At 37.3% G+C, this 21333-nt stretch overlaps 2 protein-coding genes across 3 annotated transcripts in view; one reads left to right on the top strand and one right to left on the bottom strand.

Annotated features, from left to right (window-relative positions):
* Positions 1-15807, bottom strand: part of LOC136853982 (ferric-chelate reductase 1-like) — a 44562-nt gene extending 28755 nt beyond the window's left edge. Inside the window, exon 1 of the mRNA XM_067129910.1 lies at positions 15364-15807. Coding sequence (XP_066986011.1) covers positions 15364-15583 — 220 coding nt within the window. The 5' untranslated portion in view covers positions 15584-15807. The remainder of the gene's footprint in view (positions 1-15363) is intronic.
* Positions 1-21333, top strand: part of LOC136853998 (choline-phosphate cytidylyltransferase A-like) — a 345853-nt gene that overhangs the window by 47431 nt on the left and 277089 nt on the right. The gene's annotated exons all lie outside the window — the stretch shown is intronic.

The following is a 21333-nucleotide window of genomic DNA, read 5'->3' as shown; positions in this document are numbered from 1 at the left end:
AAAGACTGGTTTTTCTGGTGACCGGTTACAGCATCTGCTGCTGCGGGCTATGATAGATCCAGTTGCCCAGCAGAGAAAAGGGGAGTTGTCTGAACTGTAGTCATGAGGAGGGGGAGAGAGAAAAAAGAGTATAGAAGAGAAGTACGAGACTAGTCACATCTGTTCTTTTAATCGACCACATAAGCTTCCTGAAGATGTGCATTCCACGTTCACCCAAGGTGGTGTCACACGTGCGCGATTTCTGGCTTCGTGTAGCGTATTGGTTTTAGGCTTTGGGCCAGGTTGTCACAGGATTTCGAAAAGTTCTTGAAGCAGTGAAATTTGCAATTTTATTGTCACCTTGTTTAATTTTGGTTCACTTGTAGTAGCAAACAATTAGGTCAAAGCTTTTATTTATAAATGTTGTCTTTTTACCAGCTTTGCTGTCTCCACTTTTAATCATATTATTGTTCATGACATTACTTTTTCACCATAATTGCTTTTCTTTCATCAGTTTTTTTGTCCTTTTAAATTATGTTTCTTCCGTCTTGCTCATTTTTAATTTTTATCTTTTTTTATTGCTCCCGTCTGCATTTTCTTCAGTGCTACGTTGCCCTTGTTTATGTTTTATCTATGTATTGTTAAAGTGGACTTTTATTGACATTTTTATTTTTCGTTTTATTACTTCCAGCACAGGTTTTTCTTCATTGGTCTTTCATCTTTTCGCGCTGTCGTTTAATCGTTGATTCACCTGTTCTTTGTACAAGTTTGGGCTACTTACCCAGTTTTTGCTAACTTCCTTTTAAGTTATTCTCCTTTTATTCCTGTCATATCCTCTTCACTAGTCCTTAAAGATTTCTTGCCCTTGTATCGAAGTCCTCATTTCTTTTAGATTTATTTCTGCTCTTTTATTTTTGTTTATGAACTTCTCACGTCTCTGTTGTTGCGTTACTTCTCGTTTGACAATTGTGTTCGTTTTAGAGGACATCAGTTTGAGCCGTGTAAGCTGAGTATCTAAGGTTTTCCCTGATTACGACCTCACATTGTTGTTCATTTAAAGAAACTATTCCCTTTTCTTTTTGCTTTTAAGTTAACTTTTATCAAATAGAAGAGCGAAATTATCATTTATTGTATGTTTTAAGCATTTCGCCAGTAACTCGCTTGTATTAAGATCACGTTCTCTTTTCCTCCTGCCCGAGTCCCACCAAGGGAGAAAGTCAGTGATTTCTCTGGTGATGTTTGTATTGTCTAGTATGATCACAAATAAAACGTGGAAACTAATGCGAAAGGTAATTAAATGTTGGTGTAGGCAGAGTTGCAGAAGTCTAATTATTAGTGATTATCAAACTGTTCCTGACTCGGCACCTGAAACAAACTAAACTATTTAATTGAAATAAGATGGAAATTTAGATTTAAAAAAAATCAATAATAAACTGACAATCAGACTTAGGTGAACTGGGAATGCAGGGAATTTAATCCTATTAATAAACTATTTTTAAAACAATTGTTTCCTTCATTTAGGAAAGCGTATTACGTCATATCTACATGTGAATTTATGATGTAAATACAAGGTGATCGTTTTTTCTCAGTATGGTTAGTCAATTGTCTGATTACTTAGAAGTTCATCAACCTTTAGATTTGACTGTCATCCTTATTGCTTCATATAATTAACTGAAGATGACTGTTTTTGCCGTGGTCCATTCAATAAAACTCAGAGAGAATTTTAAGGAATATTCTAGGAAATAACAGTGATAAAAATGTTTCAATGTGCGTTTCTTTCTCAGCTAATTTCAAAATTTTTTGTGATGCATTAACTTGAGTCAGTTCGATCTTCGATGGAAACTCATAAATTTCTTTGACGCGGTAAAAAATATCTCATTAGAGCTTGCATACATAGCATATGTTGTTGAGTAAAGTAATAAGAGAACTACAGTGCAGCATATAATTCCATGCGTTGTTTTGTACTGACAACACTCTTTTGGTGCAAGAGCTACCATTTCTACACCGAGGTAAGACGGACCCAGTTATAACGGATCACTGCAGAATTTTAAGACAAATGAGACACTTTTCGTTCGCTCAGTGAACCAGGTACGTGATGGCAAAATGACACCTTGTAGGGTAATGCGAGCGTGAAGTTATAGCCATCACGCGTTATGTCACTCATGACCAATTCCTTGCGTTATCCTTCACTTTATGGCTTCCGGAGTGTGAACAGAGAGAGAGAGAGAGAGAGAGAGAGAGAGAGAGAGAGAGAGAGGGGGGGAAGGTGCTACCAATTGTTTTTAGAATGTTGAGGAGTGTTGTTTCCAGTTTGTATCGTCATTTGTTGTTGATTGAGCTGGTTTTATGCCAGAACAGGCTCTTGGTCATAGAGCAACCCTTAATATATCTTAATTATGGATTACGTAAAACCCGTCAGATTTTTGTATAGGTATGTATTTACCTCGAATATAAATATCGTTTCACAGTGTGTTTCATGAAATACATTATTTTATACATTATTACCAGATTTGACTTAAGCAAACCAAATACTTACGTTCATACTACTACTACTACTATTATCACTACCTGCTTCTCCTGTGTCGTTCGGAGAGCATTACCTGAAATGCTTGCGCATCAGATTGTTAAATCATACAAGTCTCAGAATTTCACATGCAGTGCAGATAGCCATCACTTTTTCTTGCTGTTATTCTTGCATCATTTGTTTTCCTGCAGGCTATTCACTCGGCATACTTTTTGTAGTATGTTCTGTATCCTCCAGTGTAGATTTTGGGACTTGGAATCTTTTTGTTTTAGGATGCATATTGTATGCCACTTGATTGTATTCATGGTGTGACGAAAGACTGTCATTTTTAAAATAGGAATGGGGAGAGAGCATTGGCATATGTAACAGTGACGATGACGTTGTCATCATTGCTGTTAACTCCCTTAGGTATGATATTCCATCAGGGAATGAAAGTGAAGAATAACAGTCTACCTTGGGTGTTAATGTCGTCTCACACGTGTCATTTGTCCATGATTTATATGCATAATGCTTTATCAGTTTACAGATTTCTCGGGGAATGACAGAGTATTATATATTGTTCCGTATTATGTTACGTACAAATGAAGGTTGACACTATCAACATTCATTCGAAACTTCAAGGCAAGCCCTTGCATGAGAGCATTAAAATGAACCAAAAAATACAATTTAAAAAGATGTCTGTTCTGAATCGCAAGAACGTGTGCCTTTGGGCAAAAGTTATAGACTGCAATTCTAACATTCATGATGGTTTTGGTCTTGCTGTGAAATGTTTACCAGCCAGTATATTGTTGGTCATTCTAAGATACTGACCATTCAACGCTTTTTGGTCCCTATGATTCTGAACAGTCAGCCCCCCTTGTTTTGGCGTTTTTATTTACTTATTTTGCAAAGGATGGAAGTTTTAAAAATTTGCTAAAGATTCTTGTCTGTGAAATATTTCCCTATAAAAGGTAGTTATTGTTTTTACTGAATTTTTTCAAATGAAAAAAGTTTACGAATATTCTCATATTATCACGCAGATCGTGAGTATGATTGTCATGAAATGACTTTTTTTAGTCTGTTGGAAATCATGGTTATGTAGGAATTTGCCAGCAGAGGAATTGCATGATGACCAGAATCAGCATTAGAATATTGCCCAAACAGCAAGTCCTTGAAATTAATTAGGGAAATAGTGTGGTCTGCATGACCTATAAAGTAGAATGTTGCAGATATGAACTCCGGATGACCTCATGTTCTGATTGATTGCAGACTGGGGAGGAATATCTGTAATATGTCAGTTAAGCACAAGAGGCGAGTTCAGTGATCCATTTCATCCCTTGTTGCCAGATGATAGATTATTTCAATCTCAGGCCAGGATGTAATTATGTACCACGCCTCCTTATGTCTTCAAGGAATGTTTCCTAACGTGATAGATTAAAAAAAAAAGTTACATCTAACATAATATACAACTATTCGGGTATGTGTTTGTGCACAGAAAGCCGATTTTTGAGAAACCAAAATAACTTTGTGAAATTAACGCTTACGTTTATTTTGGAAATTTCAGATATTCCCTAGCGAAACGTGTTTCGTTGCGTTGACATAACTCTTTTCTGCCGGAGATTGAAAGTCTTTTCGCAGGCCATTCCAGTGTGATTACTAGATTCTTGCTAGATATTAGTATAATTAAAGTGTTATGTTGCAAAATGTTGCTTTCTAGTTTTTAATAACATCAAGAGATGATTTCTGTGTATGTAGTGAATAAATGATATCCCGCTATTTCCCAAATATTTAATCATGAAGCATGATAGTAAATGAAAATGTTACCCAATATAGCTTGAAACTTTCCCAGATTCGCTTTTACAGTCATTATCCAGTAAATTAATTTAAAGTAACTACAAGATTTTTGGAGATGAATTTTAAATTTGAAAAGAACAATTACATGGTAGTCTGAAACTGCTTACTCGTGTGTACTAGCACAAACAGAACATTCATATTCTGTGAAACAAATCTGTCTGGATCCCCCCCCTCATGTGACAAAAGCATTTCAGGAAACTGTTAAGTGATCCTCATCACTTAACAGTTATCGCAAAGATGGTTTAGTAAACCGAAACATCTCTTGCGCAACCTTCCTTCCATTCACACGTGACTGAAAGCTGTCTGACACTGCTTGCAGAACTTGAAATCTTCGCCATATCAGGAGGCAACTTAACCATAAGGTCAGTACAGAGGTTAGAAGATGACCCTAAACTGGGTTCTCAGCCAAGTGCGAATTCTTGTAAATAAAGAAGCTGACAGTCAAGCCATTTCATTGTGCAGATGACTGCCTTGAGGTTACCCCTTACTTTAATCGAAGTCCCAGAGTCAGTGTATATATATATATATATAACAATGCTGTCACGCAGCGAAAACAGCTGGAATCAGGATTAGCAAATTGTACCTAAATTCGCAGGCGTCAAGTTACGTCGTGTTAAGAAGGATACTCAAGCCACAGAATGAAACTGGGCTCCGAAATTGAAGTACAAATTGTTTTCTGCCCTCTGGCATAATACAATTTGACGACACGAATTGGAATAAGTAAATGCTGTCGGAGGCGGCTCTCCTCTTTTCCTTATTTTTCCAGCTTGAAATGAAGATTCTTCACTTTTAAGATTCTAGGTTGTGTGAGGAACAATCGTTTGCCAATTGTTCCCTTGGTGGATTGTTGCCTCCTTACTTTTTTTGTTTTTCCTTTGTGTAAGGAGTTGACGTCTGTCATGGGGTGCTTGACAGCGTCAGTCAGGTTTTGGAAAGCAGAACGGCAGGTTCTCGACAATGTTCCGTCTAGAAACGATAGCAGCAGTTTTCTGAGGATCATCTTGTTGTGGGTGATGGCAACGATCGCAGTTTTCTAAGGATCACCTTCTTGTGGGTGATGGCAGCGACAGCAGTTTCTCTAGTATCACCTGGTTGGAGTGTGATGGCAGCAACAGCAGCAGTTTCTCGAGTACCACGTGGTTGGAGGGTGACGGCCCCATCGGCAGATATGAAGCGTCACTGGGCTGATGGATTTCAAGTCCTCGAGGAGGTCGTGATCGGACCATGTTTTTAATAACTATTACTGCTGTTGGAGCAAAAGGCTGTGAGAGTTGAAGGCATATTGAGTAGGGCACAAGACCCTTATATTGAGCAAAAGGCTTTTTATGTTCAAAAGGCTCTTGACTCGTGGTTGAATATTATTGAGCGAGTGGCTCGCGTAATTGTTGTTAATGAGCAAGTATGGCTCTGAAAGTTTGTAATGATTAATATTGCAATTTTGTATTTGTGTGGTGCTGCTGCTGGACTTTGTGTGGTGCTGTTGCTGGACTTTATTTATTTAGAGATTTAATATTTCATTTCTATATTTTTGCTGCTGCTGGGCATATTGTGATTTTCAATGAGAATTGAGTATTGTTGAATTTAAAGTAACTGTTGTAGAACAATGTAATTTGATTGTTTGTATTGGTATTGTCCATTTGCTTTGCGGTTCTACTCTCCAAAATTTTGACTCATTTGTAAATATGTATTACTTATTGTAAATAAATATTAAAGTCACGTTTTGGTATTTTTCTGTTCCTTCTTCCTGTGTTTCACTTCTCGTTAGTCATTACAACCCAATTGTTTAAGAACCTGTTTATTTCGGAGAGGAGAGATCATAAGAGTTGGCGTAAGGTTTTCTAAATAAGAGACAGACGACAAAAATAAAATATTACAACCCAATTGTTTAAAACCTGTTTATTTCGGAAAATATAAGAGGTTTTCTAAATAAGAGACAAACGACAAAAATAAAATATCTTCAAAATATAAGAGGAATTAGGACTTAGCATAGTATTCAAACTTTATTTTACGTACTTAAGTATTTTTGGAAATGGTTTTCTTTTGCCAGTTTTGTTGTAGAGGACCCGTTGTAAGCCGTTGATATAGGTCCACTATTTACTTATAGTAATGTTTTACTAGTAGGGAGTTTGAATTATCAGTTTGGATGGACTTACAAACTTTTATGTTAAAAGTCCGTTTAAAAAATGTCATGTATGAGATTTTTAATATTATATGAAGTCTCTTGGGTCAATCGGCATAAAATTTTTCACCTGTAAATACATCATCTCGCCATGGCATAGCGGTAGAGCACAATGCTCAAATTGGTAAACTCCGTGGTTTGATCCCAAACTGCTACCCACCAGTCGACCCAGCTTTGCATGGATGACCTACTAGCATCCGTTTGGGTAAAATCTCATCCGTGAAGGTTTGCTGAGAATTGGAAGCTCTGCTCTTCTAGCATCATCCTCTAAGTAATTGTAAACGGCCCAGAATAGTCCCGATAGAAATAAGTTTTCTGGATAATAAAAGCTAATAGATTCCTCATAAGTTTGGTTTTACCGAACAAATAGAGGTTTTCCACTAACTTTATAGCAGCCCAGTGTCAAATGCAATTTGCTGCAGAGAATCAGTATCAGTTGCAAATTTAAGAATTTGCTCTTATGTCCATATTAAAGAGGAACACTAGAGCAATTAAGCTGAAAACATCTTAATATCGTTTGAAATGATTTTCAAACAATGTTGTCATTTTTATAAGATTTAAAATTTTTTAAGCGAGTGGAAAGTGGAGTGTGGGAACATCAACCACTTAGACTGCAGAATTTTTTTAAATAATATATTCGGGAGAGAAAACGTCAGTGTCCTAAGGTAAACCGCCGATGGAAACCGACACATTTGTTTGGCCCAGCTCTTATCACAAAGGCCAGATCACTTCCTAATTGTGTTGGATCGTTTAAAGAAAATAAAAAAACTAACTAGTCTGTTTCCATAAAAATTCAATTTAAAAAACAACAGGAGATACATAAACATAACCTAGACATAAGAATTAGAGACATTTAGGTTTGTGAGGGACCCGCCTCCATTTATGTACGGCGTGAATTGCCGCCCTTTTGAGAGAGATGAGGGAAAATCTAATTTCCTTTTATGCAGTTAAGAAAATATAGGACGATGACATCCCAGAATCAGCGATTAACGGAATGGATAACGGTCGGAAATTTAAATTTGGCCTTGAAAGCAACGCCCTAGCGAACTGTTAGCAGATTCCTCATGAAAATCTGGATAGGTAAAACTATCGAACTGGTTAAGGGCAGTTGTCTGGGGGCGGAGATGAACGTGTACTTCCAACTTTTGAAACACACAAATACACACACACACACATATAAATGTATATGTATATATATATATATATATATATATATATATATATATATATATATATATATATATATATATATATATATATATATATATATATATATATATATATATATATATATATAAGAATGGAGTTACAGTACGCAACAGCATCAGTTTTGGGAATTTTGGTAAAGTTTCAGCCTTTCAGGAATGCGTTTCTCAAAATATCTGTTGAATTGAAGATAGTGATTTTCAGTTATATGAAAACTGTAGTGCAGAGAAATTGCCCCTGAGTAGGAAATTGATTATGAGAGTTAGCTGTCTTCTTAGGTTTATCTGAAACCGTTAGTCTGTCTTGTAAATTACTGTGTCATAACTACGAACATGTCAATTACAGTTTTACCAAAGTCATCATCATCAGAGCAATTAGGTGCCGATCTCGGCGAAATGCATTTGACACCTGCTGCAACTTCCCGTGAACTTAGATTATTACAACAATAAAAGAAAAGTGGGACACGACCTTGAAAGAGACAGATTGGCGGTTGTTTTGTGAGAAAACCTTTGTTTAGAGAGAGAGGGGTCGGAGAAATTTAGCAAGTTCATTCTGCTATTTGGGTTAATTTTTAAGAAGTGTTTTTGGAGAAAGAGAAAGTGAGTTTTTATTGGAATTTGAGGTATGATGTTCTTGTGGTATAGTACAGTACTACACATGCCAGAGTATGACAGCCAGTTGCCTGTGTAGCTCAGTTGTAATTCATGAAGGCACTATTTTGCTTTCTACCATTTTTCTGAGTGAACATATCAAGTTTTTTGTATGTTTGAATGTTTATATATGTGTATATACGTATGTAATAATGTCTGTCCTTATTCATTCTGTTTATACCTTTGCACAACACTCCGTCGGGGGGTAGTGCTGTCAGTGCACCTCATGCAGTACACTGTAGGCATTACTTAAGATTTTTTGCAGCGTCCCTTCGGCCCCTAGCTGCAACCGCTTTCATTCCCTTTATTGTACCTCCGTTCATATTCTCTTCCTTCCATCTTACTTTCCACCCTCTCCTAACAATCATTTACTTCTATTACACTTTTAAAACCTTCCTACTCTCAATTTTCCTTTCAGCGCTGAATGATCTCATAAGTCCCAGCGGTTGGCCTTTGGCCAAAATTTCTATGCTCCATTCCTTTGGACAACATTTCTACTCTGAGATGTTCGTGAATATGACTATTTTAGCTTATTTGAGGACAAGATCTTGTCGGACTTTAGGACTTTAGATCTTGCACCTGACTATTAACAGAGATGTATAATATACGTTTGCAGTTATAGAAAATTAATGTATATTTATATATTATTTTTATAGGTAAATCTCCCTCTCTTGTCTACTTTTATATGAGTTTAATTGGAAGGATCCTTATACGGACCTGCCTAAATCTGCCTCTGAGAAGCTGTGCATTTTCTTTAAAATAGAAATATTCATTATTAGTCATTGCTGTTTTAAGTTAATGGAGCAAAAGCCTTATGTTTCGGTGATACTGGAACTCATGTCTGGAGTTGGCTCTTCTAAGGGCGCTTCCCTTACTATATAATGGTGGTGGAGTCACTGCTGTGAAAACAATCGTTTGCCGATTGTTCCCTTGGTGGGTTGTTCCCTCCTTACTTTGTTGTTTTCTTTAGCAGTAGGAGTTGACGTCTGTCTCGGTGTCTTCGAGAGCGTCAGTCAGGTTTGGAATAACAGCGAGTCAGGTTCTCCATAGTATAACAGCTTCGAGTATTTTGGAACTGCAGGCATTTGCTGTCTGTGGCCCTCTGTAGTTGGAGGATGATGTTGATGGCTGAACTTTGTCCATCAGTGGAGCAGTGTTGTTCCTGTTTGACAGCAGTCTTGCTGTTTCCTTGACTTTGCCGGTCATCGGTCGTCTGTGTTATTTGGAGATGTTCATGGGACGGTTTTCGATGATCGTATAGCAGTGTTCAAGGGTGTTCATCCTCTTTGACCTTTGATGGGTTTTGACATTTGTGTAGATTGTCCGTGGTTTTTTTGTACTGCATGAGGGTGATTTGTTAAAATGCAGTTATTCTTCAGGTATTATATTACTTTAATAATACTCTTGATTTGTTATTTATGCTGCCTAATTATTTGACGTTACTTATGAAATTTACTATACCAATGCTTTTGTTTGATGGTGCTTTATCATATTGTTTATGTTGTCTTGTTTATATTTTGTGATGTAGCTGAAGTGTTAATCACTCGTACTGATTAGTTTACTTAATGTGATGGTCTCTCAAAAGTTATTTATGCTGCCTACTATTTTATTTAATGTGATGGTCTCGAAGTTATTTATGCTGCCTACTGTTTTAATGTGGTGGTTTCTTATAAAGTAACTTCTGTTTAGCTACATTAGTGTTATTTTGACTTGGAACACACTCCTATTTAGAAAGGAATCATTGATGTTTAGATTAAACTGATCTTTTATTTTGAATGTTTATTTCTGGTAATTATATTTCATTGATGGTATTGTGTTATTTAATATATTTTGAACCAAACCTGACTTGCTTGTGAAGATGTACAGTATATATCTTATAATAAATTAATATTAAGGACACTTTTGGGTATTATTCTGTTCCTCTCCCCTTCGCTCGTCACCTTTGTCAGTCATTCCAGCCCAATTGTTTGTATTTCGAACCTGTTGATCTCGTGGTAGTGAGGTCATAACACTACTCTCAAGGGATACTCTTCGCTTTGGGCTTTCACATTTTCATATGTGAGAACTGCGAATGATAGTTATCGCATTTGGTTAGGTTTATCCTCCGTACCTATAAACTTTGGTTTTCCTCATCATGCGATTATCAGTGTTGAGGGCTGGAATGTGAGTATTGATTGCAGTATCTCTATAAGGGGAGTATTGATTGACGAAAAAAATCGAAAATTCCAAATTTTTCATGGTTTCACTTACGGACTTACCTCTTGACTATGCTCTCAAATTTGATTAAATTCGCAATAGTTTTGGAGTTAGCAAGCGGGTTTAACTTCTAATCACTTGAGAAAATTACATCTTTTAGTATAATGTAATATCTTCAGTATATATAGGTAATAATTTCAATTTAGCTATCAAAGAAGAATATCTAAATTTAAATATTACGCTATATCAAATAATTTCAATTTAGCTATTAAAGAAGAATATCTAAATGCGGCATATGACAAGTATATCCTACGCAAGTGTGTAGAGGCTCTGTTGGGTGAAAGAGTGTACCCACTTCATTGACTTCAACCACTTGGGCAATCGGTGGCAGCTCGGCTATTGAAGCAAGAAGTCGCACTGCCCAACCTCACCCGTGTTTTGACATTTTTCATTCGGCGTACTTACTTTACTTTGCAAGTCGATGTTGTGTATCTCTTGGCTTTGCAATACTTCTTTGTTCAGAAGAAACCATGCCGAGACCAAGAAAATTTAAACATTGTTCCATAAGAGAAAGGAAGAAACTACGTCATGAAGAGCATGAAGAGGGAGGCATCTAAGAGAGACGAGAGAGGGGGACCAGGAGCCTAAATATATAAAATATAATAAAATATACAAAATCACAATATATAACCTCAAATTTGTCATAACTTGGAGTGTGAGACAACAAGCAAATAAATGGCCAGAAGCAAAAAGTCATAAAACTTTGGAGGCGGATATCTCAAAACTAAAGTTATCGACCTTCAAATGGAAACTCAGACGTAACGAACGTAACGAATCGATTTCACCTATCTCAATGAAAAAACTTTTTAAAAAGAAAATGAAAGCTAAATAAATTGTCAACAAAACTACGGAGATTTTTATTGTCCCAAAATTATTTTTGGGATTTATTTTTCCACGAAATCGATCCAAGGTTTTTATAAAAGACAAAATTTGTAAAAAAGAAAAGAACGCTCTAATTACTTTAATCTATAATACTTGTCTACCACGTAAATTTCAGCTCTTAGGTTGCAATAGTTATGGCTGATTTTTTAAAAATATTTGGAGGGGGCGGGTTACCAGCGAATTGAGGGGGCGAGAAGGAAAATATGAATACTGACCTTTTCGCTATACATAAACTGACCAATGCCCAAAATTTCAAACTGATTCGTGCAAAAAAAATAAATAAATTAATAAAAAACGATTTTTTCAAACGCTCCCCTTAATGTTTTGAGCTGGTGCGTCATCTCAAGTGCCCCATGTACAGTATTTGCCCTATGCCTGGTAGGGACGAAAAAAAGTATTCTTTCTACGCCTGTGGCTGTGCCATGGCCCTCTTTTCAGTTACGGGCTTTGAATTCCCTTGCTTGAGGATGCTACACGAACACTTTCCTTTCATCTTCGGCTTTGGGAATACTATCATGTGGCTTTTGTTATGATTGGTTGATAATACATCTGCTCAAGAGTCATTGTTTTTTGTTATAAGTTTTGTATAAAGGTATTAAGTCCACTTGTTCCATGTAGACTTGTTCACTCATTTTGAATGATTATAATAACAGCAAAGTTTTATGATCTGCCTCATTCAAGCTTGGATTTGTAATCTAAGAAGAGCAGACCATTCACTGAGAAGAGAAGTCTATATTATTATTCCGTAAATACTTATGGCCTGGAAGTAGTTGAGGGTGAGTTGAAAAATATATATATATATATATATATATATATATATATATATATATATATATATATATATATATATATATATATATATATATATATATATAAATTATATATATATATATATATATATGTTTGTGTATATATATACATATATATATGTGTGTGTGTGTGTGTGTGGTCTAAGAAAGAGTCTTTCTTAGACCGTGCGTCGGCTCCTCTAAGGGAAAAAAGCGCATGGTGCGTTTTGTTTGTGTACCCTCCGGTGAGCAATTTAAACCAGTTGATCCTAATTTTCTACCTGTCATGGTACCCATTAACTTGCGAGTATAATACGTCCATGGTTAAATAACAACAAAAAAAAAAAAAGACTGAATATCTCGATTAGGAAAAACTTGACTACGCAAATTACACAACTTCTTCCGTGTATTCCGAAAAAAAATGAGAGAGAGAGAGAGAGAGAGAGAGAGAGAGAGAGAGAGAGAGAGAGAGAGAGAGAGAGAGACCGTTGGAGGGCTGGGAACAGAGCTGTCAGAACTAAAAACAAAAAAATGTCAAATTGCTAAAGATAAAACGATGAAAATGGAGAATGACTTTCACCTGACCAGGGGACCGAGAGTTGAGGTAAAGAACTTCGCTGCGAGAGGCAGAGACCCTCATTCAAACCTTTCACCTTTTGCATCACGAGCATTATGGCCTCTGAAGGCAGTGAGCGTCTGGTGGGACCGAAGTGTGTCTGGAATGACTGTTCGCCGCCTTTGGGGGAAGGCTCTTGAGCCACTCTTTGTTCTGATCATTATAATCAGTATGGTAGTTTTGATTGTCATCAGTGATTTATATTTATAGCAATTGTTAATGTGTTTGTGATAGTTGACGTTGATAATGATTATATTAATTTGTTAAAGGTCTTATTGCATGAGTCGTTGCAAGAACAATTGAATTTAGATATAAACGTTCCGAGGAACGATTCTTGATGACAATGAACAAAATATCAAACAAAGAAGAGCCACATCTTTAACATCTTTGTCATCTGCTTTATGTTTAAGCGAGGCGGCGTGTCACACACACACACACACATCTGTTAGGGCGACAACCCCGGTTTTCTGCGAGGGAAAATAACACTTCATGATCATTTGCAGTGAAAGTTTTCGCACACCATGACGGCTAGAAAGCACAGTCGACGGGGTTTTTCCGGTAGTTTCTGTTGCGGCAAGCTGGCACGAAAGAGGGAATTCAAGAGACGAAGTATTCTCTCTCTCTCTCTCTCTCTCTTCTCTCTCTCTCTCTCTCTCTCTCTCTCTCCTCAATTACCTTTCTTTTTGTAACGCAGATTTACTGCGGCTAAAACGTTTTTTCTTAGACGAACGCTTTTGTGACTATTCTGCTTTTGCATATATATATATATATATATATATATATATATATGTGTGTGTGTGTGTGTGTGTGTGTGTGTGTACACATTTTTGACTGAATTTTATTATGGAAACGTCACGGGGATGGGCATGATTTTGTTTTAATGTATATTTATTTGAGTACATGCATGTATTTCCACGTTATTGCAGTCTTAAGTGGTGCGTGCTACTCGCTATGCAGAACATCAGCAGCCATATTCCGGTGAGATGCCCTGTTGGCACACCATCCAATATGAGGGATGCGTCATTCCTTCCGATGTTCAGCTGAGGAATGGTTCCTTGGTAGTTCCGTTAAAGTACCATGAACCGTGACCTTAGTTTTTCTGACTTGCGTAGGTGGTTCTGGATCTTCATATTCATTTGTTGCTTTACCTCTGTTTGTTTGTATTATTCTCTCTCTCTCTCTCTCTCTCTCTCTCTCTCTCTCTCTCTCTCTCTCTCTCTCTCTCTCACACAAGGGCATTCAATTGTGGAAGAATTGCTCTTTAAGTCAGGGAGCTTTTTATTCTTTAACACGTGTGTATTCATCTTGAGGGATAATGATAAATGTGTGCAATAGGCATTTGTCAGAATCTGTTTCAACCTCCCATGTTTAGTTTTCTGTAAAAGAAAACTATTGGTCCGTCCGCACTTTTCCTGTCTGCCCTCAGAACTTAAAAATTACTGAGGCTAGAGGGCTGCAAATTGGTATGTTGACCATCCACCCTCCAGTCATACAACACATCAAATTGCAACCCTCTACCCTCAGTAGTTTTTATTTTATTTAAGGTTAAAGTTAGCCATGATCGTGCGTCTGGCAACTTTATAGAAAAGGCCACCACCGGGCTGCAGCTAAATTTTCATGGGCCGCGGCTCATACATCATTATACGCTGTAAAGAAAACTCGATTGCCCCGAAGAAACTGGCGCATTTTTTACTTGTTTAAAGTGGGCCTTGTCGCTGCTTGTTGGTCGTGTCACACTTTTTCTTTTTCCTGTTTTTAGGTTTCCTTTGGCCATGTGCGGCATCAGGGCGTAAGTTGCATAGCCTCGGTAGGCGTCCCAAGAAAGGAGTCTCGCAGTACCATTGCGTTTAAACTAATACGTGTCATTTTTATTTTTCTTCCTTGAGAAAATGGATCTTAGAGAAATGTTCGTCGTAGTGTTGTGTTAATAGCTATTAGTGATAAAATTATCACCTTATCTTGTTTATTAACATGTTTAATTGTTGTTAAATTGTTTTTCATTGTTTTTCGCTTTTATCAATTTTATTGTTTTGGAATGAAATTTTAGCGTAGATTGATGAGATACAAAGTCAAAATTTATTTTGGGTTTTTCAAGTAATCTTTGCGTTATTCTATGTGTTTTGATTGTTTTTGTAAGGTAAGAGGATATTCTCCCTCTGCCCTTTTCTTCTCTGCATAAAATACGGGATGATTATGCATTGTGTTTTGTTTTTCTTGGTTTGACTGATGTTGACTTCAACAGGAAAGATCTGTGCAGCGAAATGTAAAGATGCATAATTTTCTTTTCAGTTTTTACATTTTAGATACTTCTGTATGATTGTCGTCTCTTTCCAAATTAATATTTAAAAGGTTATGCTTTTCTTCTAAAAGGAACGACCCCCAAACACGATTCTTGCATGCGTGTTAAAAAAAAAAAAAGGGTGTGAGCGATACATTTGACCTGATCTTACCTGTAATAATGTCACCTGGCCGATAATGAGAACCAGAAGCCGTGAAGGAGTGCTTGGAAGACGACGGTGACTGCGATTTGGTGGCCGGATGATTGGGTCGGTTGGGATTAGGCAAGATGCACGCCTCTATCGGGGCGCCGTCAGGAAACCCCTCCCCTGCGGGAAGGATCACTGCCACCGCCGAGGCCAGCAGAAGGAGGGAAGCACTGACACTCACCATGGCCGAGTTTTACAGAAAACGTGATTCAGTGGGTTAGTTGACGCGCTTAAATCCAAATACAACGCGATCGCTAGATTGCTCCCACTTTCCAATTTCGCGCAGAAGGGCTCTTGACGTCTCGACGATCGCTGACCACAAGCAAGCTGGGTGCTGGAGAAGAGCCAAACAAGCTCTCGTGCTGGCGAAGGTGTGTCGGCGGCAGTAGTAAGCTGGCAGCTTCGACACACTGACTTTTATAAGAGAATGACCTCGTGACGTCACACATCGTGACTCAACAAACCCCTTCTTTTTATCCACCAGCCCCACCTTTCCCCCAGGTGGTGCTCGAGTCATTATTCTGTGCAGATCGTAACAAAGACATAAGAGGACAACGATTTCCTAATGAAATGAAGTAGCCATGAAGTAGTGATGACGACGATGGTGACTGTCTGTTAGAACGATCATCGGTTGAGTAATAATGCCACAGATACTTAGAAATTCAATATACTGTACATTAATATTATATGTAGTTATATATATATATATATATATATATATATATATATATATATATATATATATATATATATATATATTATATATATATATATTTATTATATATATACGTACAAATACATTTATTGAGCATTATTAGTAAAGACCTGGAAAGAGACCGTAATTAGCATGAAAAATGTTTCACTACCAAAACAGGTTTGGAATTATGCCTACATATTATTGAAGATGTCGTGAACATCGATAAACCTTGAAGATTTGAAGTCTCATTTAATGAACGAGAATTGGAAACTTGATAGCGCTCAATATTTGTTTCGTCAGTAACCTCGCTGATTTCGAGACTAACTACGCTTTCTTTCTTTCTTTCTTTCTTTCTTTCTTTCTTTCTTTCTTTCTTCCTTTCCCTTTCTATTTCATAAAATATAAGCATAGTTAATTTCAGCGGAAAGAGGATGATTTGTAAATGAGAAATTGTGATGAGAAAAGGTGGAATACATTTGAAGAAAGCAGCTTCCCCGTAGGGCAGTAGTGCCGTCAGCGCTCCTCATGCGGTCCACTGTAGGCTTACTCAAGGTTCTTTGCCGCGTCCCTTAGGCCCCTAACTGCAACTCCTTTCATTCCTTTTACTGTAATTCCGTTCATATTCTCTCTCTTCTATCTTACTTTCCACCCTCTCCTAACAATTGATTCACATTGCAACTACGAGATTCTCCTCCAATTACACCTATAAAACCTTTTTACTGTCAGTTTCCGTTTCAGCGTTGGATGACCTCATAGGTCCCAGCGCTTGGCTTTTGGACTAAATTCTGTATTCTATATTCTATTGTAAAGAAAGAGCTTAATGTTGAAATCGTGTGGTGTAACCAATATTGATTTTTTAAAGCTAACTAAAAGCCTCAAATATTAGCACACGCTCAGGAGTTTAGATTGGGTAAGACTTAAAATTCAGATATTTAGGTGCTGGGGTACCTGCTGGTCACACCTTACCTATTGGAGAATGAAATCTGGAAGGTCATCTGAATGGCAGAATACGAACAACGTTCACCAAATTTTTAGTCCAAAGACCGAAATAGGGTCTTTAGAAAAGACAGCAAAGCCAACTAGTGTCGGACCGGGTTTAAGTAATTGTTCTAGATCAGAAGCAGAATGGCGATAACATCTCCTATATGCATACATATACTGTATACAGCCAAACTTGGTATACATATGACTTACTCTCTGGAAAAGAATATTGTAGGGTTAAGGCATCACTAACACCAAAGGGGGTGGGATTGGGAAGGGCTTCCTGAAACGGGGCTGGTTCTGCCTGTAGACTTAGTAAATAGATAAACTCTACAGGTTTATCATGCCTCATTTCGGTATACATATGACTTACTATCTGGAAAAGAATACTGTGGGAGCAAGACATCACTGGCACCAAAGGGGGTGGGAAGGGGGTGACGTGTAAAGATAACCGAAAACGACATTTATTAGTTCTAATCAATAGCTTCCGAGGTCGCTGAGATGAATAATGACATTTCCGTTGGGGTGAGAAGGGGGGAAATATAAATGTCAGAAATGGGTAATGTAATTGAAGCACCTATCTTAACAGGAAATGGAGCGAGTGAGAGGGAGATGAAGTGAGAGAGAGAGTAGAGGGGGTGTTAGGGAGGAAAAAGAGGGAAAGTTGGAGAGAGAGAGTTTATCGGTTGCCATTCAGAGTTTTCCCGGGCAGCGCTGGGTTGGTCAGCTAGAATATTATACACACCACATAAATATACATATACATATACATATATAATAAAAATAATTTATATGTTTTATTATACTGTAAGCATGGGAAAATAAGTATAAAAGTACGTTTATGTAGTCGTTGGGCGAATAGATTTTATAAAAAAGAATTGTCTGAATAGAAAGAACAGGCGTGTAAATAAATAAATTTAATTTTATAGTGTATTGGCTATATAAGACTTAAAATTTCGAGAAAAACAAACCAGTACAGTGTTAGAATAAGTCTCATTATTTTATTTATCATTTTCTTTGCGACTGAGGGGAAAAAATAAAATCTCACTGTTACTCATTACCTGAAGCAAACTGGGAACGAGGGAGGAATGGAAGAAAAACGTTATTTCCATCCGCGCAAAACAAAGTGGACTAAGTTTGAAAACCAAGTTTGAGAAAATTATAAAGAAAATGAATCGTGAAAATCGGTCTGTAAGTCATACTTTACCTTGCAGTGTTTTTCAGAATTACTATGACTCATTCTTAGCCAGTTAGTCTTTTCCCTAGAAGTTTTGAGTAGGGGGCGGGTGTTACGGGCTGCTGTACAGCGAGAGGCCTTGCCAGCACAAGGCTGGCTAAATCTAAGTGGTAGCAAGGGGCGGGAGGGAGGCCCCCTTCCGCAAGAAAGGTTTGAAGTGTGAGAGCTGGTTAATAAGTCTCTTTACACTGAACTAGAATTTTATGTTAATGAAAGGAGTTTTAGTATTAAAGAAAGTCCACCATGGTTTAGTGATGCTTGTTCAATTGAGAAAATCCATTCATTTGTCGTTCTTTGTATCGTATTTATTGGCTCTGAAAAGGCTTAACCTTGGAAATCATGAAGGGAATATTATTCCTCTTTCACGAGGTACTTCTTGGATTATATATATATATATATATATATATATATATATACATATATATATATATATATATATATATATATATATATATATATATATATATATATATATAATCTTACATATAAAAGTGAATGTTTGTATGTAAGTTTGTAACTTTCTGTGCTATAAAAATCCGAACCGCTTGACCGATCTAGACAAAATTTGGCACGTGGCCATCATTTGACCCAACTTAGAAATAGGGTAGGTTGCAAACCCGTACCCCCTTCCCCTTTTCCTTCCCTCTTCCCTTTGTAACATGTGGTAAATAAACTCTACGGGTTTATCGTACTTCATTTTATGTACTCTAGCCCATAGAAATATATTATTGAAAATGCTTTTCAGTCACCACAGGAATACCTGGATAAAAGGGGCATACAGCACTGTAATATCTGGATAAAAAGGACAGTTACCACAGTAATACCTGGATAAAAGAGACAGACAGCATAGTAATACTTGGTTAAAAGTGACAGACAGCACAGTAATACCTGGATAAAAGGGAGTCACCACAGTAACCCCTGGATAAAAGGGACAGTGACAACAGTAATACCTGGATACAGGGGACAGACAGTACAGTAGTAACTGGATAAAAGAACATTCACCACAGTAATACGTAGATAAAAGGCACAGTCACCACAGTAGTACCTGGACAAAATGGACAGACAGCACAGTAATACCTGTTTAAAGGGGGCAGACGGCATAGTAGTACCTGGATAAAAGGAACAATTACCACAGTAATACCTGGATAAAATGGACAGACAGTACAGTAATACTTGGTTAATTAAAGGTGACAGACATAACAGTTATACTTGGTTAAAGGTGTCAGACAGCACACTAATACCTAGATAAAAGTGACAGTCACCACAGTAATACTTGGATAAAAGGGACAGAATAGTAAGGCTTGGATAAAAGGAACAGTCACCACAGCAATTTTTAGATAAAAGGGACAGTTAACACTAACATCTGGATAAAAGGGACAGACAGAACAGTAATACCTGGATAAAAGGGACAGTCACCACAGTGATGCCTGAATAAAAGGGACAGTCACCACAGTAATGCTTGGATGAAAGGGACAGTCACCACAGTAATGCCTGGATAAAAGGGACAGTCACCACAGTAATGCCTGGATAAAAAGGACAGACAGAACAGTAATAATTGGTTAGAGGGGACAGACAGTACAGTATTACCTGGCTAAAGGGGACAGACAACATAGTAAGACCTGGATAAAAAGGGACAGTTACCACGTATACCCAGATAAAATGGACAGACAGTAAAGTAATACCTGGTTAAAGGTGACAGACAGTACAGTACTACCTGGTTAAAGGTATCAGGCAGCATAGTAATACCTAGATGAAAGGGACAGTCACCACAGTAATACATGGATAAAAGGGACAGACAAAACAGTAATGTCTGGATAAAAGGAACAGACAGAACAGTAATACTGGATAAAAGGGATAGACAGCACAGTAATACCTGGATAAAAGGGATAATCACCACAGTAATGCCTGTCAGTTCACCCACAACTGTTCAGAGGGCGAATGTTTGTATGAAAAAAGTAGAACTGTCAGTCGGACCATCAACACAAACCAATCCTCCTCTCTCTTCTCCCTCCCCACCCCTTCCCCCTCCCCTTCCGTCCTCTTCCCTTCCCCTCCCCTCCCCTCCCCCTCTCCCCTCCCCTCCCCCTCCCCATCCCCTTCCTCCTCCCTCTTCCCTCCCTTACACATAGACTGTCATTCAGAGTTTTCCTGGGCAGCACCGGGTTGGTCAGCTAGTGTGTGTGTGTGTGTATATATATATATATATATATATATATATATATATAGATATATATATTATATTTAGATATATAGTTTTGTACACATAGCGTTTATCCTTGATTCATTTATAAAAAGAGTTTAAAAGTTGTTGATTAATGTTATATATACAACAAATAAGTACATAAGTACATGCATACACATATGTATATATACATATACATATACACATACACATGCATATGTATGTGTATGTATATATATATACATGTGTGAATTACATATATATGTGTATGTATATGTACATATATATATGTATATATGTATGTATATATATGGTTATTGATTAATATTATATATATATATATATATATATATATATATATATATATATATATATATATAATATTAATCAAGAACCACTTTTAAATTCTTTTTATAATTGATGAATCAAGGATGAACCCCATTTGAACGAAACTACTACGGTACTCCAGCAGCCCTGTACATTCACCATCAGCACGTCAGCACACTCTTGATCTCCCGGGATACGAGGGTCACTTTCCTCCTCCGACTCGACGACCCCATCATTCCGTCACTTAAGAGATATTTTTTCCTTTGATTCGGTCCAGGGAATTCCGACCCAACCGAAGTGCCAATGATCCTACTAACAACGGCAACGTCATTGACTAAAACTACCAGAAGCGCCATGGCTATTCCAGATGTGGAACAGGTAACGTGTGCAGAACATTACCAACAGTACTTCTGAAACAGTCACCGAAATGTTTGAGTGCTTCAGCAAACCTACCGTAACCAACTTCTTTCCTTGTGTCACTCTTCCATTAAATCGTTGCTGTAACTTTTA

The sequence above is a fragment of the Macrobrachium rosenbergii genome, chromosome 3, assembly GCF_040412425.1.
Source record: "Macrobrachium rosenbergii isolate ZJJX-2024 chromosome 3, ASM4041242v1, whole genome shotgun sequence".
Lineage (NCBI taxonomy): Eukaryota > Metazoa > Arthropoda > Malacostraca > Decapoda > Palaemonidae > Macrobrachium > Macrobrachium rosenbergii.
Note: the sequence above shows the minus strand (reverse complement) of the source record. Positions and strands in the feature narration are given on the sequence as shown.